Source organism: Crocodylus siamensis, chromosome 2 (assembly GCF_052110815.1).
Source record: "Crocodylus siamensis isolate JL-2025a chromosome 2, ASM5211081v1, whole genome shotgun sequence".
In the NCBI taxonomy this organism is placed as follows: domain Eukaryota; kingdom Metazoa; phylum Chordata; order Crocodylia; family Crocodylidae; genus Crocodylus; species Crocodylus siamensis.
In genome coordinates, this window is record NC_143396.1 from 19129435 (window position 1) to 19156897 (window position 27463).

The 27463-nt window shown below is 46.1% G+C and overlaps 1 protein-coding gene across 1 annotated transcript in view; it reads left to right on the forward strand.

Annotated features, from left to right (window-relative positions):
• Positions 1 to 587: 587 nt before the first annotated feature.
• The window catches only part of RNF4 (ring finger protein 4), a 39320-nt gene continuing 12444 nt past the window's right edge, over positions 588 to 27463 (forward strand). Inside the window, exons 1-5 of the mRNA XM_090035437.1 lie at positions 588 to 725; positions 16167 to 16329; positions 16862 to 16982; positions 18229 to 18308; positions 21741 to 21750. Of these exons, the coding sequence (XP_089891563.1) occupies positions 16321 to 16329; positions 16862 to 16982; positions 18229 to 18308; positions 21741 to 21750 (220 nt within the window). The 5' untranslated portion in view covers positions 588 to 725; positions 16167 to 16320. The remainder of the gene's footprint in view (positions 726 to 16166; positions 16330 to 16861; positions 16983 to 18228; positions 18309 to 21740; positions 21751 to 27463) is intronic.

Below are 27463 nucleotides of genomic sequence, written 5' to 3' on the forward strand. Positions count from 1 at the left end.
AGGGGGGCCTGCTACTAGAAGTCTGCCGGGGCCATCGGGAGTGTAGGTGCAATGCTGACCCAGAGACACGCAGTTGGCTGTGCTGGTCCGACGTCAAGCAGGACGCAGGCTAGAATTGCACTTCGTAGACCAGCCACGCTCAGCCTTTGTTGACCCGTGGGACCCCTTGGGAGCCTTGTGACCCCTCAGACAATGCCTGCTCTTAGTTTTCACTCAATTTTTTTTTTTAACTATGGAAAAATAAGAAAGCAACTGTTTTGCTGAGACGGGCTCAGAAAGCGGGTGACCGGTCAGGAAGCCTTCGGCACTGTGGATTCCTGCTGGAAACTTCCCGGCAGTCCAGGGAACTAAGCCGGAGCCCTGCACGTGGCGCTGCTGCACCCTTCAGAGGATCTCCAGGCACCCAGTGCAGAACCACAGCAAGGCCACGGCGGGACAGGTCATGGCCCAAGCTTTCCCACCCCGCGCCAGTAGGGCCCGTGCTGGCCTCGCCCCGGAGAACTACATCTCCCAGAGGGCCGAGCCGCCGCAGGCCGCGGACTGACGCGCGGCGCATCCAATCAGCGGCCGGGAGCTGACGCGACGGGGCCGATGGTGCGGCGGGTGGGGCGGGTTGTGGCGTGGGCAGCCGCCAGGCCGGCGGGTGGGTGAGTGGCTGCGGGCTGCGATCGGCGGCCGGCGGCGCGGCGCCGCCCTGGGCGTGCTTGGTAGGGCCAGTGTGTGAGGTGAGCAATGGTGGAGGGGCCGCAACGGCCCGGCCTGGGGTTCGCGCCCGCGAGGGGGGAGGGGCGGGACGGCCGTTGGAGCCGCGGTTCCGGATCCCCTCCCCCCCGGCGGAGGCAGCCCAGTCACGCGTGGGTGGCGGTGCCGGACTCGGGGTAGGTGGGGGCCTGTGGGGCCTGGCCTCGCTGGGGAGTCTCCTCGGTCGCTGCGAGCCCGGCCTTCCCCAGGGCCGCCCCACCAGCAGGGCGTCGCCGGGCTCAGGGAGCAGGCGCTGCTCGGCCCTGCTGGGACCCGGCCTGGGGCGCTGTGGTGGGAGCCTGCGACCCCCGCCCCGCTTCGCCCGCCCCCTCCCCCCGCAGCTGCCCCCCGGGAGCGCGCCGGGCTCCCACTGAAGGCTGCTGTGAGATGGGGCCAGGGAGGGGTTTCCCCCTGTGCTCAGCGTGCTCTGGCCTGGGGGTGGCTTTGCTGGGGGTGCTGGGGGCCCTCCTCAGCATGTACTCGCTTTCTGTGGGGGTGCTGGTTGTAGCTGCGTCGCGCTTCAGACACGGGCAGGCGAAGGTCTTTGGCCTAATGAAGGATACCAGATTTACCCATCTCCAAAGAGTTGGAGAAATCTGTTTGGCAAGCTTTTGGCAGGTATCAATGAACTTCACTTCATCAGCTTCCTGGATACAAGAAATCATGGATTAAATATAGACATTGGATTTATGATATGTTATAACCTGCCTGACATCTGACTCCCCAGGTACTGCTTCACTACTTATCTGCTACATTCATTCCCCGCCCCCTTGTCTCACCGATTGATGCCTCAGTTTACAAGGTTACCGACTGCCTTTCTTGCTGCACAGTGGCCTCTGGCTTCTTTACCATTTGCTCCATCCAGGAAGAACACAGACCGACTGCAGGTGCTTCCTCAGCCTGACAGAGGGTGTTTGTACCCAAAAGCTTGCAAAGAAGAATTTTTCCAACTATTTGAGGTGGTTTAATAAAAGATGTCAGATTTACCCAAAGAACCTCCTCTTAACTTTTGGTAGAAGCAGAACAGTGGCCCTTGCTGTGTCTCGGTTTGCAGTTGTCTTGTGACGAGTTTAGATTATTTCATAGATTTCTAGCATTGGAAGGGACCTATCAGATCGAGTCTGACCCCCTGCTTTGGGCAGGAAGGAGTGCTGGGGTCAAGTAACCCCAGCCAGGTAATCTCCTTTTGAACACCTCCAAGGTAGGGGAAAGCACCACCTTCCTTGGAAGCCCATTCCATGTTTTGGCCCCTCACTGTAAAGAATTTCTTCCTGATATCCTATCTAAATCTGCTCTCTTTCACTTTATGGCTGTTGTTTCTAGTAACCCTGAGGGGTGTCCTGGTAAACAGAGTATCCTCTATTCCCTGCTAGTTCCCCTCCCCCCCCAATGAGTTTGTAGACAGCTACAAGATCACCTCTCAACTTTCTCTTGTGGAGGCTGAAGAGATTCAGGTCCCTCAGTCTGTCTTCATAGGATCTTACCTGCAGGCCCTCAAGGGCGGTGGACTAGATGAGCTCTGGAGGTCCATTCCAGCTTGACTTCTCTTTGATATGTCAGTCTGTAGTTACAGCCTGCTCCAGGTTGTCACCTGACTGATGTTTCGCTGCCCTCTGTTTAGAGTACTTATCCCCATGGTATTTCAGGACAGGGGTTGTAGTCCTAGGTTAGACAAAGCGTAGTAGTGCTTCTTCCTGTCCCTCCTCATTCTTAATGTGGTGTTGTTCATCCAAAAGAAGCGCTTGGGAAGATGGTGGTAGCATGCCAGATCTGGAGAGGTGAAACATACTGTGCTTTGGAAGGAAATGGAAGCACAGGGCCGTAGGGTAAGGAATGGCAAATGCTAACCTTTGGTACATGGGCAGACAAGTTTCTTTGGGTGAATCTGATATCTTTTATTAGACCAAGGTAAATAATTAGAAAAACATTTTTTTAGCAATCTTTCAGGTTGAAAAACCTTTGGTCAAGCTGAGGAAGCCTCTGTAGTTGGTGTGTGCTTCTCTTGAATGAATAGTAAAGAAGCCAGAGGCTAGGCTGGTCTGCATGCAAGACAGGCAATCAGTGAAGATGTGAATTGAGTCAGTGGATGAGAGAGAGGCTGGGTGGGGGGAAGCAAAGGGGGATGAAGGTAGCAGTTGCATAGTGGAGCAGTACCTGGGGAGTCGAATGGCAGGCAGGTTATAATGCATCATAAATCCAATGTCTACATTTAGTCCGTGATTTTTTTGTAGGCAGGAGGTTGATGAAGTGAAGTTCATAGGTTTATCTCTAAGAAGTGTTTTGTAAATTCCCTCTGGGGATTAGAACTGAGATTGAAGAGAGAGTGGTTTTCTTGTGAGAAGTGTGCCCCCACAGGTAATTGGGTATTCGTGTCTGATAAATTTCTGGTGTGCAGTTATTGTTTGGTCTCTCCTACATATTTTCCATCAGGGAATTTGGTGCAATGGATGAGATGTATTACATTTTTGTAGGTGCAGCTATAAGATGCAGGAATGCTGATGGCTCTGTAGTGGGATGTAGTAATTGTGGAGGTGGTGGAGATGTGTTGGCAGGTTTTGCACTTTTTGTTATGGCATGGTCTGGATCCATTTGGTGTGTTCTGGACCTAATAAAAGGTATCAGATTTGCCCAAAGAACTGTCTGTCTATGACCTTAGATCAACACAACTGCAACCTACACCCGTATAACCTTTCGTACAAGCACACAAGTCTTCTGCTTGGAGCTGTAGCTCTAGAACCATATCTTTCGGGAAATATCTGTGATAGGAGGGGAGATGGTGAGAATATCGTGATATCTTTAAAGAATGAAAGTAGAAACACTATCTGCAGGGCTGAGGCACTGAATTGTCATATTCCCCAGACCAGTGTCCTTGGGCATGTCATTTCTGTGAGCTGCCTTAGCAAAGACTGTGCATGCTAAGTGTTCTAGCCAGAGTCGTCCCTTGATTTCAGTAGTTTCAGACATGGCTATGCTTCTTAGGCTGGTCATGCAAGGAAGCCTTGATGTTTACTAGGCAGATCTTGTAAATGATATGATGCTGAAAATGCCAGGGACCTCTTTCCATATGCTTTCCAGTATTGATATTGCTGATGGAGTGGAGCTGAACAGGTATGGCTAATGGGAGGAATTTCTATACAGATTTAATTAGGGTTACACAAGACTTGGGTGAGCAAAGGCAATGGGGGAGCTCCGATTTTTCTGTGATTTAAAAAGAAAACCAAAACAAAATCAAATGCCAAAATATATCGCTATTTAGAATTTATTTTATTATAATGATTGAGGTGCTGGTAGGCTTCCAAATTTGCTTTAAAACTAAATATATCAATAAAACATTGTGTTCAACTGATATCTATCAACATATGCATCTATCTAGTGGTAATTTGTTTTACTGCAGAAAACAGAATTTTGGGGCTCTAATAACAGAAGTTTTTTTGTTTTGTTTTGTTTTTTACAGAGAAAACTAGGATCTGTGATCATGTCATAGTTTCATAGTTTCTAGGGTCGGAAGGGACCTGAGCAGATCATTGAGTCCAACCCCCCGCCATGGCAGGAAAGAGTACTGGGGTCAAACAACCCCAGCAAGGAGTTCATCTAACCTCCGCTTAAAGACCCCCAGGGTAGGAGCCAGCACCACTTCTCTTGGAAGTTGGTTCCAGACCCTAGCCGCCCTGACTGTGAAGTAGCGCCTCCTGATATCTAGCCTAAACCTACCCTCTGCCAGCTTGTGACCGTTATTCCTGATCACTCCTGGCAGTGCTTGGGGGAACAGGGACTTCCCCAGTGCTTGCTGATCCCCCCTGACTAGTTTGTAACAGGCCACTAGATTTCCCTCTCAGACTTCTCTTGTGGAGGCTGAACAGGTTCAGGTCCCGTAGCCTCTCCTCGTAGGGCCTGCCCTGCTGCCCCCTGATCATGCGAGCGGCCCTCCTCTGGACCCTCTCCATGTTGTCCACATCCCTCTTGAAGTGCGGTGCCCAGAACTGGACACAGTACTCCAGCTGTGGCCTGACCAGTGCTGCGTAGAGGGGGAGGATCACCTCCTTGGAGCTGCTCAAGATGCATCTGTGGATGCATGACAAGGTGTGGTTGGCCTTCTTGACTGCATCCCCACACTGCTGACCCATGTTCATCTTGGTGTCAGTGATGACTCCAAGATCCTTTTCCGCCTCTGTACTGACAAGAAGGGAGTTCGCCAGCCTGTAGGTATGGTGCTGGTTGTTCCTCCCCAGGTGCATCACTTTGTACTTGTCAGTGTTGAATCCCATCCTATTTTCATCTGCCCACCCTTGTAACCTGTCTAGGTCCGATTGTAACCTATTGCTCCCTTCTAGCATGCCTGCATCCCCCCACAGCTTAGTGTCATCAGCAAATTTGAACAGGGTGCTTTTTACCCCCTTGTCCAAGTTGCTGATGAAGATGTTGAACAGTGCGGGCCTGAGGACCAAGCCCTACGGAACCCCACTGCCCACATCCCTGCAGGTCGAGAATGACCCATCCACCACCCTCTGGGTGCGGCCCTCCAGCCAGTTGGTGACCCAATTGACTCTGTGGGTGTCGACACCACAGTCCCCCAGTTCCTTAATGAGAACAGGGTGGGAGACAGTGTCGAAGGCCTTCCAAAAGTCCAGGAAGACTACATCCACTGCTACCCCTGCATCTAATGAATTGGTGATCTGATCATAGAGGGCCACCAGGTTGGTCTGACAGGACCACTTTGGACATATCCTCCTTCTTTCAAATCCAAATGGACAGTTCTCTCAAATGAACACAAATAACACCACTCACACCACAGATTAACTTCCCTAAATTACATTGGTAGTTCTACCAAAAACACCAATGTATTTTTCATTAACTGGATGTTTCTTTGGTGTACCAGGTCTAATTTGAAAGAACTTATCCTTTAATTTTGGGCTACAGACAAATTTTACAGTGCATCTTTTTTTGTCATCTTAAGTTAGTTGCATTTTTAACAACAAAAAAAAGATACACAAGCTTCCTTCAGATATCAAGTTTTACTTCACCAGTTCCTTACAGAGTAGTTAATAGGAATATGGTCTTTCTTTTATCCCTTAATTGAATGCAACATGGAGGACAGTGCTTGAATCTTTTTTCCCCCAAAAAACCCTTTTTTTCCTTCAAGTCTCATCTGGTGGTTTAAATTCATGCTCCTTAATTTTTTTAACACTATGAATAATAACACAGTAAATGAACCTATTTCACTCTAGATCCTTGCAAAGTACTGAGTCCTTAAAAAAACGTAAATTAAAAATCCTTTTCAGGCTTGTATAGATCAAAAAGAACTAAAAACCGTAAGTTGTTACCTCTGAATTCTGTAGGCCTGGGGATGTAGGTTTGGTTAGTACAACAAAATCTGTAGAGAGATCCCTATGTTGTAAAGGGTATTCTCAGATTTTAAACCCTGTTTAGAAACACTTTTCTCATGCTTATCTTTTATATTTTAAATTCAATTTAATGTAGAATTTATGCTACTTCCCTTATTCATTTTGGAAAGTGAACTAGATAATTCAATCTTATTTGTAGTCTGCTTGACTGTTTCTGTTGTGCCCATATGCTGTGGTGCTAGTACTGTATTGTGTGATGGAGGGAATGGCTATGTACAAATCTCCCAGGCATTTTTTTAAGTCTTATTGGGGAGGAGAGGATGAAGATAGATTAGCCTTGTGGGTTTTCTGCACCCATCAGCTTCTTTAACTTATTGAGCTGGGACATAGCTAACATTCAGTCTTCTTTCAAGGCCTCCATTTTTATTTCTAGTGTTGCATCTTAGTAAAAAAGGCTAGTGTCCTAGTCCCCATTTTATTTGCCCGATGTATTGCTGGACGCTGGAAGGCCTGCAATCTTTTCTTTTTCCTGAGCCTGCTATATATGCGCTGCCTCAAAGTATTTCCCTTTATTATAGGCATTGGGATCTTGATGGATTTCCATGGACATTTTGCCTTCCCAACGTTATCGTTTGAGAGAGCAGTGTGGTCCCTGCTTCTTGTGGGACTAAAGGAGCCAGTGTGTGCTGCTTCCCAAATGCTTTGAAAGAAGAAAAATGTATTTAGTCTTTCAAATATATGTAGTTTCAAACCCAGAATATAACATGCAATATTCAGTGCAGCCAGAAGTGGCCTTTTAAATGCACTTCAGCTACATTTCAATGTAAGTAGGGATCTGCCAAATTCATGATTTCACAGTTTATGCAGAAACTGCAAATTTGGTAGGTCCCCCATGAAAAAGCAAGAAAACGGCAGCGAACCAGTGGGGGTTGTGGGGGGGTGGGAGGCAGCTTCTCATAGTTTCATAGTTGGTAGGGTTGGAAGGGACCTGAGCAGATCTTCGAGTCCGACCTCCTGCCATAGCATGAAAGAGTACTGGGGTCAAACGACCCCAGCAAGGTGTTCATCTAGCCTCCTCTTAAACACCCCCAGGGTAGAAGCCAGCACCACTTCTCTTGGAAGTTGGTTCTGTTTCTGCAAACAAAAAGGTGGGAAGCGCTGGCATCCTGGAGCACCTGGGGGGCAGGGGGAGTGACCAAGGGGTCCTGGAATTCCCACCGCTCCCCAGAGACTGGCAGGGGACCGGCTGTTAATCTCTGGGGATGAGTGGGACCTCTGGAGCTTCATGGCCAAAGGCATCGTGCCCTGCCACAAAAATGGCACCCAACACCATGCTGGGATTACAAAATCTGGAGGAAGCCTCTGTGAAATGGGTAGGTCCCTAAGTATAAGCCATTTCAACCTAAAACCGATGTCTCACTTGTATTAACAGCATCATCTTCAACTACAGACTAATGTGCTTAGAACAGGGGTGGGCAATTTTTTCGGGCACAAGGGCTGCTTATCCAATTTTGGCAAGCTGTCGAGGACTGCATGGGTAGCCCCGCCCCTTGACAGGTGACCCGCCCTATGGTCACCATCTTGGGATCAATGTCCCAGTGCCAGTGGGATGTAGGCTGGCAGGGGTCTGTGGAGCTAGGCTGGACTGCGCCAGCAGGGAGGTGGGAGCTGGCCCAGCTCCATAGAGCCCCTGCCAGCTGGGACCCCATATTCCTGCTGTCCTGCTCTGGGCCCTGCCAGCACTGGCCCCAGTACACTGGTGTGGGCCCCACTCCTGCTGGCTCCTGTGCCCACACACTCCCAATGCGCCCCCAGCCCCACGGTACAGGTGTGGGGCAGCCAACCCTGTGCTCACCAGGAGGAAATGAGCTGGTGCTGAGCACAGGGGGAAAAGCGGCCCCACCCCGAGGCCCGTTCTCCCTGCTGCAGCTACTTGCAGCCCATGCAGAGCTGTCCTGAGCAGGCACAGGCAGCCCCATGGGGGCTGCAAGCATCTGCAGCGCAGGGCACTGGCCGTGGGGTGGGGGAGGGGTCCGCTTTTTCCCATGCTCAGCACCAAGCTTGTAAGCTGCCCGCGTTGCCAGCCTGAGCCCTGCGCCAGCTCTCGGCTCACCTGTTGGGGCTGCGCCACAGCAGGAACAGCTGTGGGCCCCCCCCCCCCCTTGCTGCGCTGGGCAGTGTTTGCTGCTGCTACTGCTGCCTGTCTGGAGCTCTCACTGCAGTAGGCTGCAGTGCGGCTGCCACCACCGCCTCTGGGCTGCTCAGTGTGGGAAGCAGCCCCCTCCCCCAGCCCTTTTTACTTGAGATTCCTGTGTGGGAGGAGACGCACGGTCCCTGGGGGGGCAGGGTTGGACAGGCCCTGCTGTTGCAGAAGCCCACCAGGGCTTCCCCTGGCCCTTGTGCCCCTGGTTCCTGTCATCTTTGACAGGAACCAAGGAAAGATAAATATTAATTTTTCTAAATTTATTAGGGGCCCTGCGGGCCAGATAGAATGGGCCATATTTTGCCCACCCCTGGCTTAGAAGAAGTCTGTTTTTATCTACTGCCTTTAACCTACTTCCATACCTGTATTATACTTTCTTGGGTAAAACCGGAAGAGGCAATACAATAATGATACTAGTGCAGGGGTAGGCAATATTTTTTGGCTTGCTTGTGCCCCTACCCCCCAGCCCTGGTGCCCCGCAGAAAGCTGCCTGCTCCCAGCTCCCCATTGCCCTGCCAGACTTCCCCTGCAGGCAGGGGCAGCAACAAGGGGCCATAACCCTGTGCTGCTGCCCACACTGCTCCCGTGCGCACAGGGGAAGTGTGGCAGGGCAGCGGGGAGCTGGGAACAGGCAGCTTTCTGCCCTGCCCCCCCAGCTTTGTCCTGCCATGCCAGGTTACAACACTGCTTTGCAGAAGTAGTGAGGGCAGCACAGTGGGGAGCATTGCTGGCGTGTGCTGCCTACCTGGGGCCAGGGCAGAGAGGCAGCAGATGTTTGCAGCTGACCCAGGTTCTGGGTAGCTGCTGATAGCCACGAGCCCAGGCTGCTCCCACGGAAGCCCTGCTGCAAGCAGCCTGGGTTCTGTGGCTATCAGCAGCTACCCAGAGCTGGGGCAGGCCCCAGCTGTCTCCTGGCCCCAGGCTCTGGGAAGGCAGCAGGTGCCGGCACTGTGCCTGTTGGGGTTGGGGGCGGGGAGGCAGCAGCTGTTCTGTAGCCTCCCGGCTGCAGCCAGCCCCAGCTCTGGGTAGGTGCTGATAACCATGGAGCCTGGGCTGCTCCCAGCAGGGCTTACAGCGTCCCAGCTGCCTGCTGGAAGCAGCCCAGGCTCCTGGCTGGCAGCAGCTACCCAGAGCTGGGTCTGGCTGCAGCCAAGAGGCTGCAAACAGCTGCTGCCTCCCTGACCCCAACGCATTCTGAGGAAAATGGCCTCGCGTGCCATGCTCAGCACATGTGCCAGGGGTTGCTGACCCCTGTACTAGTGGGTCCCCACTGTGTAGAAAACAAAGTGTTTAGAGAACAGTAGTAAAATGCTACAGCAAGGGATGATCTTGTCAGAGTAACTAACCAAGACCCTAGTTTTGCAGATTTGGACATGCGCATGACTTTGCACATTTAGTAGTTCCAGTTAAACATGCGCTTTTGTGGGATTGGAGCCAAAGTTTTCCATTTTTTTCTTCCTTTCACAAAAATAAGCAATGTTGTTTTTTTGGGGGGGGAGGGTTGATGGCAGGGGGGTGTTTTTGGTTGTTTGTTTGTTTTACTTTGGTGATATTTTTCTTTTTTTTATTGAGCCAACTGTATAGTTGGGAGAGAAGTTAGACAAGCTTTTGGGCACAAACACCAGTCTGTTTCTTTGCTAGATCTGAGGAAGGGCCTGAAACTTTGTGCCTGAAAGCTTATTTAACTTCTTTCCCAACTATAGACTTGGTCCAACAAAAAAGATCTCAAAAAAAAGTCCTTGCTGCTTATGTTTCTTGAACCCTACTGGCTGCAACAAAATTCTAACCATGCTTCCACAAAAAGAAGAGGAGCGTAAAGTTGTTAATGAAGGTGCTCACTGAGACAATTAAATAGAGACCTTAGCTGTCCATTGGCCAATGGACAATCTTTTTCTTGGTTAAAATATAGGTTGCCTCAGCAGCAAATCTTTTTAATTTTTAAAAGATATGCTTGTTATTCCCTAACCACTAAGTTTTATCAGGAGGCTGTTAGTCTGCAGTAAACTGTAAGCTCTAGCACATATTATGAGTTTTTGTCTGTCCTACTGTTGCTATGGATATTTGAATGAATAGTAATTCCTCTTTGTATTCTAAATTTTTTGCTGCAACATCTTATATGACTAGTTCTTTGAATTATATATGCATGCTCTTCCTTTAAAAAAAAATCCACTTGCATCTGTTAGTTTTCCTCAGATCAAATCTTTTAAAAATAGGTGCCTAAAATTAGACTTTACAATTCAGGTTTAGCTATGTGTTGAACACCATGCTAACCTTTGGACCATTCATTATTTTATAAAACAATCACATTATTTTTTATTTACTGAGTGAGGTGGCCCTGATCTTTTAGAGAGTGTCAACTTTAGGAATGGTGGAAAGGGTGAGTTTAACTCCAAATACGTGAAGTTTGGCATTGTTTGCCTACTCTTAGATTACTGGTAGGCAAAAAGAATCCATAACGTGTCCAAGAAAATATGTTTTGCTGTCTTTCTCCTACTCTGTTCTGGAGCTCAGATAGTTAAGGAGAATTGCTTCAGGCTTCCCAGAGTGAGCGACCTCTGGTCTGCAAACAGGCGAGGGTTGTTGTAGTCCCCAAGAAAAACAATTTATAACAAGATTTTGAGGAAAAGAAAATGAGGTTTTTTTATGAGATTCCCTATTTAACCTTTGCAATAGGGGTTGCTACTCCAGAAGCTTTAATGTGTGTACTTTCAGTTTCTGTTCAGAGAATTTGATCAGATAAAACACACTCAACAACAACAAACTCTCAGCTGCTACTGCTTCTCTAGTTTATTGTTATGAACCCTCGTGTAGCACTTGTCTGTGAAAGATAATTTATCATTATGCTGCATTTTTTCCTTAGTTTGTAAAGCTCTGCTACTTTTATGAGTCAAGGTTACATACAATTAAAACAAAAGACCTACCCAATAGGAAGAAGGTACCATTAAATAACAACAGGAACCTGTAAGCTTTTTAAGATTGAAGGTTTATATAGCTTGTGGCTGATGATTAAGTTGGGGAGTGAAATATTTTGTATTACTGTGGTGGTATATGAACAACTATGTAAACTTTTTTTTGTCTTTCACTGAAGTGTATTTCTCAAAATTAGTTGGGTTGGTATAGCTGTTGAATGCCTAGTTAAGTCTTTGTCACTGTCAGTGAAACTGTTTGTAGTTGGTTGTCCCTAAGTTACTAGTCCTAAATTTAAAGGCACTTAAGTTCCAGTAACTGTGGAATATGTTTCAAAAGAATGTAAGCAACTAGATTGTAATCGGAACCTTGGAAGTATAATTGCAATGGAAGAAAATACGTTCAGTTCAGAGTTCCATTTTTCACTAATTATTATTCTTGTTGTTGTTTTTTGTTAATATTCCTACAGTTCTCTCAGGTTGGGTGGGCAAAGGCATCTTCTCCATGTCAGACTGAAAGCTGGTGCTTGTTAGGACTAGGCCCAGGTCTTCAGTGGAATTAAGGTGCCTGAATAAGTCTGAGGATCATGTTCTTAGTCCTTAAAGTACAAGATCTAGAAAAGAGCGTTTTAGAAGTTTGGTTTTCCTTGCAAACTCAACTGCTTGGTGATTTTCAAGCAGTTGTACAAAAAAGAATCACCTCCATTGTCACCTACTCAGCTCTGCTTCTTTCAAGTTCTGTCTGAAATCCCAAAAGACACAGTAGAATCTGGACTGTTCATATTGGAATGCAGGCAGTCCTCAGACTTATGACACTTCCTTCCTCAGGCAGTAAGGAAGGCCAACCGCACCTTGTCATGCATCCACAGATGCATCTCGAGCAGGTCCAAGGAGGTGATCCTCCCCCTCTATGCGGCACTGGTCAGGCCGCAGCTGGAGTACTGCGTCCAGTTCTGGGCGCCACACTTCAAGAGGGATGTCGACAGCATGGAGAGGGTCCAGAGGAAGGCCACTCGTATGATCAGGGGACAACAGGCCAGGCCCTATGAGGACAGGCTGCGGGACCTGAACCTGTTCAGCCTCCAAAAGAGAAGGCTGAGGGGGGATCTAGTGGCCTGTTATAAACTAGTCGGGGGGGGATCAGCAGGCAATGGGGAAGTCACTGTTTCCCTGAGCACCGCCAGGAGTGACCAGGAACAATGGTCACAAGCTGGCAGAGGGTAGGTTTAGGCTAGATATCAGGAGGCGCTACTTCACAGTCAGGGCGGCTAGGGTCTGGAACCAACTTCCAAGAGAAGTGGTGCAGGCTCCTACCCTGGGGGTCCTTAAGAGGAGGCTAGAAGTCCACCTTGCTGGGGTCATTTGACCCCAGTATTCTTTCCTGCCATGGCAGGGGGTCGGACTAGATGATCTGCTCAGGTCCCTTCCGACCCTAGAAACTATGACACAGTTGGTTCCTGTGAAGACCACATAAAATGTCATAACTCAGAACGAATTCTTTAAGAACGATGTTGCAAATGGGGGATTGGTTCCTTTACCATGCTTGACACAGCTGTGTCCAGTTGGTAAGTCTGGTGTGGTAAAGAAGGGCAGGGGAGAAGTGCGTGGAGGGGCAGATGAACACCCTGCAATGAGGGAGGGATTGGGACTGGGACAGGGGCTGAGGCAAGCTGCCCAGCTGGGGCATAGGATGGGCATGGAACTTGGGGAGGGGGGGCGCAGGACGGAGCTGCTGCGCTGTCTCAAACAAGTGGCATGCAGGAGCGGGAGCCACCCCTCTCCTGTGCCTCCTGGATGAGCAGTGGTTTCGCCCCGCCCTGGCAAGCCGGGCAGCAGCAGGACATGGTGGGGGTGTGTGTCCCTGGATCTCTGTGGGGTAACCAGGGCTGCTTCAGATGAGCAGTGGGGGCTATGGGGAATTTTAGGGTGGCTGCAGCCGCTCTATAACCCCTGCTCTGCCGCCCACCCTGTGGAGATCTGGGGTCATGTGCCCCTGCCATGCGCTGCTGCTGCTCACCCAGCTGGGGTGGTACAGGGTGTGGCTTGTCTGGGAGGCATAGGGAGGCCAGAGCATGGCTCTGTCCCATGCCCCCCTGCCCTGGCTGGGCAAGTGGCAGGAGGGCAGAGCCCCCACTTCCAGTGGCTTCTGCCTGGAGTCCAGCCCTGGCCCTGCTCACCTGCCCCAGTCACACCTACCCCAGCTAGGCAGCTTGCCCCAGCCCCAGCTGCAATCCTTCCCTTGTTGCAGGTGCATTGATCTGTCCCCTCTACCCCTTCCCCCCACCTCCCCACACCTGAACAGACTTACCAGCTGGATGCAGCTGTGTTGAGCGTTGCAAAGGCAAAACCCACATTGGAACCTTGAAACAATGTCAGTTTACAAATGTTGTAAATGCCGATTGTTGTAACTCTAAGTTAGAAGTTGAGGACTGCCTGTAGTCCATAAATTGCTTAATGTGTAACAGCTTGTGCCAAGTCAAGGATGAACAGCACACCTGTTTAAATGCAGCTTCTGCTTCTAAGGTTGTTGCTCTTTCAGATAGCTTGAGCACCCTAAAATCAGACAAAGCTGTTTGTGGCTAGATTTACTCCTGGTTGGTTTTGTAAGCTTTCGATCTTTTCAAGGGCTAAGAAACCTAACCCTGCTAATGGTCTGGGTTCTACTGAATACAAATTTGTAGTATTTATAAGTGTACCTAGCATGCCACCCTCATGCCCCGCCCCCCAGTCTATCTTGGTGCTTTTGTGGGTAAGGAAAGGAAGCATCTTAATACTACCTCAGCACCAGTGTTTTCCAGCTTACAGTGGTTCTATTAAAGGACAAATATCTTAAATACGGCAGGGTACTTCAGTATTATGGTGGGGGTCCATAGAATCGTTTAAGATGGTATGGATTGGCCTCGTTGTTCCTCCATCCTGAATCTTTAAGGCTGATTGTATCTTTTGGTCTGTTTTACTCTTTTCCTCTGGTAATAACGGAGGAAAGGCATCAAAATAAGGCTTCTCCCCAATTGAGCCAGATGGGAAAGGTCTGGTTAGTAGCAATATTGGCATATTGACCTCTGATGCACCTGTTTTTAATTTCCTCCCCTTTTGGTATCAATTTCTCATGGGTCTGAAGTGTATTTAACCACTGATCACAGAACCTGCTTGGCATAGTACCTCAACAGTATCTTCCTAAGCTTATGGCATCACCTTTCACATGGATTGCTCCATTTATCATCTCACTCTTGAGACAGTCTTTCTGGTGGCCATCACCTCAGCCAGGAGACCAGTTGAGCAGCAAAACCCCTGTATACTTCATTCTATAAGGACTTAATGGTTTTGAGGCCTCATTTAATTGCACCACAAAGTCATATCTGAGTTTCATGTAAACCAGTTGATTAATTTACCTATGTTCTTCCCTAAGTTACATTTCACACACAAATAGAAGAAATCTAAATAACGTAGGCCTGTCTTAACAATTTTAGTGCTGGTGGCATAATATTGACAGATTGTTCTTAAAAAACAGTCATTTATTTGACGTATTTCTGTTAAGACCACAAAGACTGGTTAAGTAGATTGCATCATTCATTGTGTTAATTATCAGTAGGTAAATGGACATTGTTCTGAATTTTCCATCAAGGCTCATTCTCTTGAAGATCAGACATTATCAGGGTCTGTTTCCAAAATATTTCAGTATGAGGGTGTTTGTAAAGTATGTTGCAGTGGACTTTGGAGCAAGATCCAATACTAGATTTAGAAGAGCTGTGTTCCTGTTCCTGCTTGCAGCTGGCTCCCTTAATTCTCACTATCCTGAAGAAGATCTTGCTTACTAGATTCTTCCTGTAGGATCTTTGCTGACCACAATTCAAACACCTACAGTAAGGATAGATAATATCCTTTTCCAGTGTACAGTCTTCAGGGTAAATATGACTTTAAAGGATAGATCAAACTCAAGGTCCCTAAACTCCATGTGATATAGACTGATATCAGCCTAGTGATTTGCTGCTTCTCATACCCAGTGCAATGGATTCTTTTATTTTTACATGTAATGTTTATGACTTGATGATTGCATCCCTTACTTTTGAAGCTTGGCAAGCCTGCTGAACTGCAAGGTCCTGTCAAAGCCATTTTGAGATGGAACACATTTTGACATACACATTCAGATCTCTCGGTGTAAAAGACAGCAAAAGCAGTCATGTGTGTTCTTTTTTTCTTCTTAAAATCATTTTGCTATATCTGAATTCTGATTGCTTCAGATTTTGTAACAAAATTTATTCTCATAGGGATGAATGCCCAAAATTGTCTAGCAGTGTCTGTTAGGGCTGTCTCTTTGTCTACCACTTAAAGTTCAGTAGGACTGCTTACTGTAGAATTGTTTTTTAAAGATGTATTGCTTCCATTGATATGATACCAATAGATATCTTTCTTGCAAAAAGGGAGTTCTGCTGTTTTATATCACAGGGGACAGTCTTTCTTTTTCATTCTCTATGCTGCTGCTTCTATATTCTGTTTATTTTACAGTTGTCTTCCCAACCTGGTAGCCCCTTCCTCAAGCTGTTTAACTTCCAAAAGGTGGAATATGGAGATGAATAGCTCCTATAGAAAAGAGAATTATTCATGGGTAATTTTTATTTTCTGAAGATGGCCACTTACACCTAACATTCCCTTCCCCTTCCTTCAGTTTGAAGATTCTGTAACTTTTTTGCACATGTGAGAATTACCATCTTTTGCTTTAAAGGAAAGCTAATTGTGGCTTCCAGGTATTTCTGACTGATTCTGAGTAGTTGTTAGCAGTAGAGCAGCATGGTAAATGCTTCAGGCATACCTATCTCGGAGGATAAAATCTTAAACCCTGGGAGATTCTGCTTGGTTTGGGGCAAAAACAAAGACCTGCCCCAAGTAATTCAGGAATGGGAATCTGTGGTGGTGGTTATACCTAAGAGAACAAGAACTTCAGCTAAGTAATCATCTCTCTTCTTTTCTTTATAGGTTTGGAAGAGCGCCATTCTAAGATGCAAAGAAATCTGGACTTTTAACTCTATGCTACCTAAATATAGAAATTTGAAAATTATAGCTTCCTTGCAGTTTATTTTATGATACTTATACCTTTTACTTTTTCTGTAGTTTATATCCAAGAAATACCATGAGCACAGTAAGTATTTTTGTTTAATGAAATCAGTCCATTATTCCAGTTCCCAAATGCTCTGGAATTTTTAGATTGTAGCAATTTGTGGTTTTTCTATAAGCAGTACATGCTTTATTACAATATCTGTGTACACTAGATTGCACAAAAGCAAATTGAAAGTTGCTATAATCATGCTTAAATATTCTAATGCCTCTAGATATTGATGGCATTAATCCAAAAGCACCTTGGATTATAGGGCATGTTTTAGGCCAGACTGATTGAAGTGGTCAGTGGAATCCCAGAATGACCTGAGCAGTATGACCTAGGCCTCTTGTTTGCAAATGATAATACACCTTTCCTGCTTGGCCCAAATGCGGAGAAATTTAGTGTTGATGCCTTTCCTCTGTTATTCCTAGTTCAGGTGTTGGAACGACCCAAAACTATATACTTCAGATTGTAGTTGAATAGAATACTTTTAGGTTTCTGCTTTTTAACACAAAACAAGATTACATTAATATTAGCTTTTAAAACAATTTTTGGCATGTCTTTTTTATTTTAGACTCAACAAAAACGTCGTGGAGGAGAAACTGGTTCTAGGCAAACGCAAAAACGAAGTAGGCTGGCAGCTTCAGCTACAGAGATGGCTTCAGAAGCAGAACCAATAGAACTTGAAGAAAGTGGTAAGCTGTCTTTTTAATCTGGAAATAGTAACTTCCTCCTGGAGTGGTAGGAACCCACTTTCTACCGAGGTACTCTAAAACTTAGAGCAGTGGTCACCAACCAGTGGATCTTGATCCACCAGTAGATCTTGGAGCCTCTTGGAGTTGATCTGAGGCTGCAGTTGGGGGCTGAGTGCCCATGAATGCATGTGTGCACCCCAGCCCAGCAGGTCAGTCTGTGGGGGAGGGCAGGGACGGGGTCTAGATCGAGGCCACCGCGGTGAGGTACAGTGTCGCAGGAGCAGGGTTAAGTTGAGTGGGGCCCCAACTGGGTGGGACTTACCTGCTAGGGAGGCATGCCCCCAAATATTTTTTTCTCCATCTGCCTCAGTCTGTTTTTCCCCCACCCCCCTGCTCCACAGACTTACCTGCTGGGCAGCAGGCCAAGAGATGGCAGCAGTGGCACACAGTATATCTTGGGTTGCTTTTAAATGCCAAAGGTGATCTTCTACTTTAAAATTAGTGGTCTCCAACCCTTTTGAGTAAAGTAATCCAGTTATTAAAGGTGAATAAATACTTGTTTCTGCATCAGACGTCAGAAAGTATCCTTAACCAATAGACAAGCCCCTTAGTATCCTAAACAGTTTAGCAGCGGGTAGAAGTTTGGTTTACACTCTGACCTCCTCAAGATAGACGTGTTCAGTCCACTTGTTGTTCAGAAAACATGCAAGATTAAAATTTAGAAGGTTTTTTCCTTAACCTGCATGTGTGTTCGTGATGTCTGCCAAGATGTTAGGAAAGGATCTTTTTTTAAGATGAGGTAGGCTGTGCACTGGTCACTCCAGTTTATAAAAGATAGAGGTTGCAGGATGCTTTCATGAAAAGGAATAAGAACATTTAAAACTTGATGGTGAGAAATTCCCAGGTATTTGTAGAATGAAACATGGTATACAATAGAGTACTAAATGAATAGGTCATAGAATATTCAAATAACACCTCTCTCAAGTTTGTCAGAAACACTGTTGCTGTTCTACTGTAGCAAATCAAGCCATGCAAAAGTAGACTTTACTCTTTGTCAATTTGAGGGTGAGGATAACAAGAAAAATATTTGTTGTCTGTTTTGAAGAACTAGATGGTAAAAACAAATTGGGCATTTAGCATGCATTTGGTATGGGAGCATTTTGTAAAATCAGAAGTCAGCTTTGTTATGGAATGGCAGGTACCTGTGCGTACTTGTGATCTTGACTTATAATATTATGTCTTTAAGCTGGTGAAGAAGTAGTAGATCTCACATGTGAATCGTCTGAACCTGTAGTAGTTGATTTAACTCGCAATGATTCTGTTGTGGTAAGTAGTAATTTTGTCCACTTGTCTAAATGCTCTGGTCAGCTTAGAGTTCAGTTATGCCGCTTATATGTAGAACTTGGAAAGAAAGTAAGACCAAACTCTAGATTGACTAAACAACACATGAAGGCATTTCCTTGACAATATAGGTAAAAACAGAAGCTATTCTGGCCTTAGTAGGTATTCCATGCTTTTGGATACTAGAATAGCAACGCCCAACCTTTTGGCCTCATGGGTCAAATAAGTGACATGGGGATAGTACACGGGCTGGATCACATGTGGGTCATGCCCTGACACCCAGATGCAACCCTGTGTGTCCAGATGTGGCCCTACGCAGTGGCAAAATCTGGCACATGGGGCCATGTTATTTGGCCCCCAGGGTTCCCAATGGGTCTGAAAATTTGGCAGTGGCGGAGTGGGAATGTAATGCTTCCATCACTGCTTTCCATCCCCAACTGCCAAATATTTCTGAGCCCCATAGGCTGGATTTGTCCTGCAAGCCGGGGATTGAGCACTCTTGTACTAAAGTATCTGTCCTAAGTGAGTTTTCTGGTATTATACTTGTATTATATCATTGTAAAACTATAGAGTAGAGACTGCTCTTTTTTTTTTTTTTTTTTAAGCACAGGTATCACCTGCATTTAAATGCTAGTATGTTATGGTACTTCCTAATAAGAGAAGAAATAAGAATTTATTTGTTGCTGTTCATGCTCTTAAATGCACATAATAGCTTTTCAGAGTAGCATACATAAAATTCAGCAATCTCTTTGCTGTGGGAGTGTGTATGTACTTCTCCCTGCCCCCCCCCCCGTTCCCCTCCCCACCATGGAAAGCATATGGCGTGTGGTGGGGGGAGAGAGGCATGTTGTAACTTGCTATTGTCAGCATGTTACTTTCAATTTAATAAAAGAAATTTAGTTCAGTAGTGTTCTGGTACTTCTGGAGAATAAAGACGGTACTATTTTTGACGAGACATAGTGGGAATATGCTTTAATATTATTAATCTCTAGAAATCTGGAAGGCTGTAGATGAATAACCTTTTTATTAAAATTCATTTCTGCTATCTTAATTTCAGGACAGGTGCAACAAATATGAATGGATATATTGAATTTGAGAGTTGGAACAGAAATCTGAATTTCTGTTACTTAAAGAACTGGGGGCATGAGAAAAGAAGCTAGTAGCCAAAGACTTTAATGGGTACAAAATTTCAGCTCAGTTTGTAGTCCAGTGCTTAAATAAGTAGTCTGGCTTGGAAATCTGTGTTAGCTTATGTGCTCATTGCCTTTACAAGGTGGGCTGCTTATTTAGGGATTGGTATATGGAAGGATTTGACCATATTGTTTAGAAAATCTCTTCTGAAGGCACGAGGGAAGGGATTCCTGCAGTCTAGAAATTCCTTAGGAGTTGTATATAAGCTAATGGTCGTCTCAGCATTTATTTGAATTGGTATTTGCCATGGTGCATCAAAGAACAGCCAAGCTGCACAAAAAATGCTCATAGGTGAAGTAGATATTCAAGTGAAATTCTTAGAAGTAATCAGAATTGCTTACTTCCATTGCCTACTCCCCTGTCTTTAATAGTAGTTAGGACAACATGAAGTCCTTAAAACAACATCCAAACCCCCTGGAAGGAAATTAGTCTCTGCTATAAATCTGTCTACCTTGGATATACTAATATCATTGAGTAGGACAGCAGTTGCCGAACAAAGGGTCATAACCCAAGTGGGGTCATGACAGTTGTGTGCGTCATAAGCACCACAGAGCTCGTCCTTCCTCAGACTCCCAACCCTACCCATCCAGTCCCATGCAGCAAAGCAGAAGCTGGCCCAGACACTGTTTCCCCTCACCAGCGCCAGAGGTTCTGGCCCAGCCCTCCCTACCCCTTTCAAGCTGCAATCGTGGCCTGAGCCAGTGGTGGGTTGGGGTGGGGCATGGCCAGCTAGGTCAGGCTGAGGTCAGGGTTGGTTGCCTTGCAACCAGAACCCAAGGAGCCAGCCTGAGGTGCTGCAGCTGGCAGCTTTTAGAGAGGCAGCCGCCATTACCTAGGTTTTGAAGGGGCTTCGCAGGCTGGAGGGAAGTGCTTGGCAGGCCATATGTCACCTGCAGGCTGTATTTTGCCCACCCCTGAGCTGTGGGCAAGTTTGGAGGGTCCTGGTCCTGGGCATAACCTGAAACTGCACCTTGTTGGCAGAGGGTGGCCTGGTGGGGCTGTTTGTGGCGGAACAGCCCCCAAGAAATGCCAGGGGAGTTACCTCCCTGGTGAAAGGCAAAAAGGGGTGCCTTAAAACCCCAACCCCCACAACTGGAAGCGTAACCCCATGGTAGGGCTTGAGAAGGTAGACCCATATAAGAGATAGTGAGCTAGCTGCTCAGGAGCCTGACTCGAGGCACCCTCAACTGATCAGTGCTGGGGCCAGGACTAGAAGGGTCAAAAGGGCCAGAGTGCTCACTGTGAGGGATGCCAGGGGGCCTGGGGTTCTGACTGGCCTAGAGGTGAGGCCAGGCCCTGTGTAACCAAAGGTCCCAGTGAGGGGGCCACTGCTGAAAGGGAATAGAGTGCAGGGAGCTTGGCTGCCTGATTAGGAGGGATTTAGTTGGGGTCCAGACTAGAGTGTTATGGGTTCCATTGTGGGGCCAGAGCCATTAAAAAGTTATGATGCAGTGGCATGGGCCACGGTGTAGGTGAGATATTGAGCTGTGGATAGCAATCTCTGGCATCAGGGCATATAATGGGCAGCCTCCCGCATTTACCTCCAGTTGATTATACTAGCAAAGTCATGGCAGGCAAGACTGGGTGGACTGCCCTATGTAGACAGGTGGGCAGACCAAGGTTGAGACCTGGCCCTGAACATGCCCCGTCACATCCACAGTTGCCTCATGTGCCCACAGTTACTCTAAGTTAAATGTAAACTGAGGCAACCGAGCCCTGTTTCATTTGGGAGTAAGTTGCCCTGATTTAGCTTTCACTACAGAATAACAATGGACAATGGGTAGTTACTGCAAAGCAGCCGGAGTGCAATTAAGTCCCTGCCTTTATTGTAGGAATAGAAACAGAACAGGTAGCACTACATGGGATTACACAGAATTATAGACCTATAAGTGGGTCAGAACTACAAAAAGTTTACAATGGATAGTTCTTTAAAACCAACTACATGGTTTATATTTCTTACAAATGACTATTAAAATCAAAATAATTTCACAGTATGTAGCATGAGGATGCATAGTTGGCAGTTTGGCTTCCAGAGCTGGTGAAATGCTTCCAACAGTAGACATTAAGTGTTGCTCAGGGCAGCCCTTGGGCCTCCTCAGCTTGTATTGCTACAAACAAGTATAAATTAATATAACTGAGTTTTTAGTTGTTTATCCATGACATGTATGCTCACAAAAAAAATTAATTCAGTTTTTCTTTTCTCTCCCTCCCTCACATTTCTACAAGATTGTTGAAGGTGAGTGTTCATATAATTTTGCTAAATGATAACAGAATTGTAATATTTTTTTGTAATGCATTATATGATATTGCAAACCTAGTCAACAAGGATGTGCCTTCCACTAATTTCTTCAAAATGGTTTCATGTATTTATCGGAAGATAAACATTTGAGAAACCCTGTAGTAAAAATTAATGACCCTAGATCAACTAATAATGAGTGCATCTAGATGTGCCCTTTACTGCAGTTGCCTAATTAGCTCTGCAGTAAAGTGTCACTGTCTACATGTGGAGCACTGTTTGGCTGCAATAAACTAATTAACAGCACTGCAGGATAGTACTACCCAACACAAGTGCTATCCTGTAGCAGAATTACTTAGTGTGCTGTAATGCGCACGTAGACAGTGACCAGGGCTGGCTAGGGCAAAAGGGTACTACAGTGTGGGGCTGCCTGCTGGTTAGTCCTGCACAGTGGAACCCATGTGCACAGCCAGCCCCTCCCTCTACAGCATTCTGAGCTGGGCCTGAGAAGCTTTGAGCTAGCTGACTCCCCTGGGCTGGCTGCCAGCTGGGGCTGCTGTGCCATGACTCAATATGCAGTCCTGGGCATATGTGTAAACACTGTGCCCGGGAGCAATAAACTCCATCGTGAACTGTCTTGGAGTTTATTCAGGCACATTAATTGCGTGCATAGATGCACCCACTGTCAAACTAAGGCCATCAGTAAACTGAAATACAATTTACTATTTGATTACTGTTCTGGACACTGAGCTCATCTGCACAAGATGCTGACCGCGCAGTAGCCAAAAAATATCACACAGTAGTGTGTCATGCACAGACAGTGCTAATACGCTACTGTGCATTATTATTAAGCTATTGCTAATACAAGTCCTAAATAAATGTACAGTAATGACTGCACAGTAGTGTCTCATGTAGATGTGTCTGCTGAGGCATAGAAAACTCACTGTGTCTATACTACTGTTTTAGCACAATAAGGCTTCAGAATATGTATCATGTAAGCTGCTATCTCTTGAAATAACCCTAATGTGGATGTTGTCCCTTGATGCAATTTTTCACTCTTATGCTAAGATGGTAGTGGATTTAATTTGTGAAAGAATAAACATGAAAATGCAAGAAACTCATTTACAAAATTTCAAATGTTTATTCCTGCTCTTCTGATTTAGCTTCATGATCCCATGGCTAATAAACATGTGATGGAGTGCTATTTAATAGCTTTCTGTTGCTTATTGATTGAGCAACACAGCTTTTCCAGGATTACATATAAATACCACGCTTAAACCAAACCAAACTTTACCAAAGTGTCTGTTAATAAAGTGCTCCCTGTTTTCTGAATGCCTAACCTGTAACAGTTAAGAATTGAGTTGCAGAAGTGGTGAATACTCGATTGCAGTTGAAGTCAATGGAACCTCTGCCCTAGATAGATGGACCTGACTTTCCAGAGTATGGCTTTTAGGAGTCTCAAATTGGGCACCTAAAATTAATCGGTGCTTTTCACCATGAGTTACTCTGCCTCAGAACGTTATCTATAAAGTAGGGCTAATAATATTGTTGACTAGAGTAAGAGTAACTTGTTAACATTTGTAAGTACCTTATTTACTCAAGTAGAAGGTGCCCCAATATTTAGATTCTGTATATGAAAAAAATTACAAATTCATTATAATTTTTCAGGTATAGTATTTAATTATCAGGGATTTGCCTTGAATTTGTCCCCTTCCCACTGCTACAGCAGGGAAAATAAAAGCGAGGGGAGCCCTTGCCCTGTGCTCCAACCCCAACTTCTCTCCCCTGGCAATCCCTTCCCCCTTTTGCTATCATACCCTGCTCCCCCTGAGCACATGGAAGTGAGGAGCAAATTTAAAAACAATAACCTTGACATTAAACATAGCTGTAGTAATTTGCTTATAGTACCCATATACTTGGGTCATGCAGAATTGATGCATGTTACCTTTTTTTAACTGCTGTTACTTTTACCATACATACTCCATAAAAACCCTTTTGAGCAGCACTTTGGCACCTACGTATATGAAGTACAAACTGTGCATCATATTAGTTCAAAGCCAAAGGCTTGTAATTTACCACAGTTCATTTTCAGTCATGATGACCCCACACTTAAGCACTGCTCAGTGTGTGTATGTGTACTCCAGATTCCCCCTCCTCTTCTAAAGGATCCAAGTTCTAATTAGTCCCCACTCACGACTAGAACTGGCTGTTCTTGTCACAAGTCCTGGGATCCTCCAAAAATTCATGTGCAAATGAGGTACAGGGCAGCCTAGTTTGGCTCCACCTCATGGGGGCCAGGGCCACACTAATCATATATGCCACATTGAGAGACAGTACAACAGAGGGATTCTGAGTGAACTGCTTGGGACACTGTTTCATGATGTTTGCTAGGCATTTAGGACAGTTAAAGAAATGGGAATAATTGGAAAAGGGAAAGAATGGCACAGCTGTGGGAGTGAAGAGGAATTTGAAATGTATGCAGTGTGTAGTGGCTTACCATGACTTGAAAATGAGTCAGTGCTGAGGGCGATTGTTCTCAATGAGCATTACCATATATTTTCTTCAGGTGGGTTGCACTAACCTATCCTTGTGGTAGGTTCCTATTGCAGTGTTTGCCCAATATGGGCCACTTATTGTATAGTTGTGCTCAAGTGTTGGATGCGTTTAATCAACTGAATAGTTGTTTTCCATTGCTGAGTACATCTTCATTTTGACAGAAGTCTAATGATAGCCAGCATATTTAGTAAGATTTACTTGTATGCAAACATAAGATGTGGGGCTTGCCTCCCTGTGCCAACTGGGGGGGGAAAAGCCTTGTTTTACATTCAAGTAAATACGGTTTTCAGATATTGGGGTGACAAATATTGATTTCTGTGACATGCATTCAACTTGAGACGTGTTGAGATCTAATCCTCATTTTGAACAATCACTTGTCCTGCCATACCACATGTACATGACAAGGCATATTAGTTTGGGATGGGGATTAGATTCCCAAATAAGCTTTGCTTGTTGGTGCAGGGGGAGCCTGGGTTCACCTCATTAGTCAACCCTCCCCCACTCCCCCATACCAGGCTTCCCCTGCACCAGCAACATCAAGCCAATTGCCTAATGATGGTTGGCTGGGAACCAAGCTAGTCCCTGGTCCCAGCCAACAAACAGTTTGGTGCATGAGGAGCCTGGCATCAGGCTGCATACGGGACTTGTACTGCTCCCCATGCATGGGGAGCGCAGCATCTGGCTGCCACAGCTTGATGCTGGGTTCACTATACACGAGGATCTGTCAACCCCATGTGCCTCCCAGCTGGGCAGTATACAGAGTTTTGACAAGTCATGGCCACACGTTCAATTTAAGTCATGGTACAAATGATCATGGATCTTGGTTTTTCCCTGATTTTTATTTTTTTTTAATCTTTTTAAAAAAAATAAAAATAAATGGCAAATTCTCAGATAAAACCCACAAAATCTGTGATTAAAATGAAAGGCTCCCCTCCCCCTGCCCCCCAAGCACCCTGCCACCTCTGGCCCAGCTAGAGGGGTCCCCAGCTGCCAGAGCTTGCTGCAGCAGAGCAGAATCCAACTCACCCCCCCACCCCACCCCCGGAGGGAGGGGTGGGGGTGGGCCTGTCTCTCTGATGCTGCATGCACTCCTGGATCTGTCTGGGTCAAGGGTGGTCTTGGGCTCCTGCCCTGCTGCCTTCCCCCAGGACCTCCACAGCCCAGCAGATGCAACTCAGTGCTGCAGGGCACAGTGGGGCTGCATGGGGAAGCTGTTTGCTGCTGCAAGCTCCATACTGCCCTGGTGAGGCCCTGTGCATGTGGCAGCAGTGAGGGACACAACCCTGCACCACATGCAGGGGACACCTTTCCAGGGCAGTGCAGAGCATGCAGTGGTAACAAGCTTCCCTGTGTGGCCCTGCTCTGCCCTGCAGTGTGGGATTGCAGCTGGTAGGCTATGGAGGACCCAGGGCAAGATAGCAGGGTAGAGAGCCTGATCCCACAGCAGGCAACTCACCCCTGCCCTGTGCACAGATCTGGGGGGCACAGATTCCTTTTGCCCCTCCTGGGAGTGCACACAATGACAGGGACCTGGCCCCTTCCCTTCCCCTTGCCCCCCCTCCCAACCCCACCCATCTCTCAGATCAGCCACCTGTGACCCCATCCTGCTCCACCTGTGGCCCCCCCTTCCCCCCTGCCCCTTACCTGTTGCAGCTTCTCTCCTGGCTCCCTGGTGGTTATGTGTGTATACATGCACGTGGCACCCCCTGCCTGCCTGCCCTCATCCCACTTCCCCTGCAGGCTGGAGTTCTGCCACCCTGCGGAGAGCGCTTTGTAAAACAGCAAAATCCACAGGTTTCTCCAGTAAAATGAGAAATCTGTGTTTGCTTCTGGTAAAGGGTAAAATCTGTAGTTTTCTCCATTTTTCCATGGAAAATGGAAAACCGGGATCCCTTCAAATGAGCCGTGAAGTTATTTCATGTTATGTGGAATCACTTTGTGTCTCATGTAATGCATAATCATGCCTTCAGCCAGCTTTCATGTGTGGCTGGTTGCTGTTTAAGGCTTGGTTAACTTGCTACTCATAGCTTAAATGTAAAGTCTGTTGGGGAAAAGTCTAGTGAATTAATTGCCAAACTTATAGTTAGAGCAAGGTCTCAAGTGTACATAGTAAAATATTGGGCAAAACATTGCAAGATGAAACTAAAAAGAAAAGTACCTTCTTATTTAGAGAAGTATGCAACTTCCATAGTATAAAAAGGAAAAGTATATTTGATCCAATAGTACTATAACAATACCTATATCAGTCATTAGTAAGGTCAAATCTTCTAGATTTACAATACAACATTTGACACTGAGGTAATTGAACAGGATTGTGTGAGGATGGCTCAGATACAGTTCAGCCAGCATGTAGGAGTAGTGTGGTGACGGCATATGTTCAGTGCAGACAGAAACTTCAGAGCTTGGCTGCTAAACTCTAACTTCACTTTGGATGCCAAGTAAAAGCTCTCCTCGGGAGCTGTGAATTGGCCAAATTTGTGTGGGCTTTCACCAGTGTGGTACATCCATCCCTGGTGCTACATGAAACATTCAGCCTTAAATATGGTCTCTTATGGCTTTTATGCTTTGGAGAAGAAAATACTTAAAAAAAATTTTCATCCTGTGTTTTTTTTTTTTTTCTTTTTGTTAGCTCACTTTTAAAAGCAACTGAAATCTTTTTCTGAAACTTCCAGAGGGGAGAAAGAAAATCATCCTGAAACGCATGTAGAATGGGGAATTCTACCTTTCACAGCTAAAGTTTTTTGTTTTTTTCCTGCAGTTATCAGTAACCAAAAAAGAAAGCAGTGGGTAATTTTAGCTATAATCATCACTGCCAGCACTGTCTGTATCAAAATAATTAAGACAAAAAAACCCTGCTACTTGAAAAGTGCTGTCTGGGAGGTAGTATAGTTTGGATAATTTTTGGAAGTTTCAACTGAACACTGAAAATATTTCATAGACATCAGGGCTGGAAGGGACCTTGCAAGATCATTGAGTCCAGCCCCTTGCTCGAAGGGCAGGAAGTCAGCTGGGGTCATAGGATCCCAGCAAGATAAGTGTCCAATTTAGTCTTACCCAAGGTCTTTTATGAAGTTATTTTTCCTGTCTTGGTTGCATGGCATGTTACCAGTACTGAGGACTTGTCAACCTAAGGGAACCCTACTGAGATAATTAACCC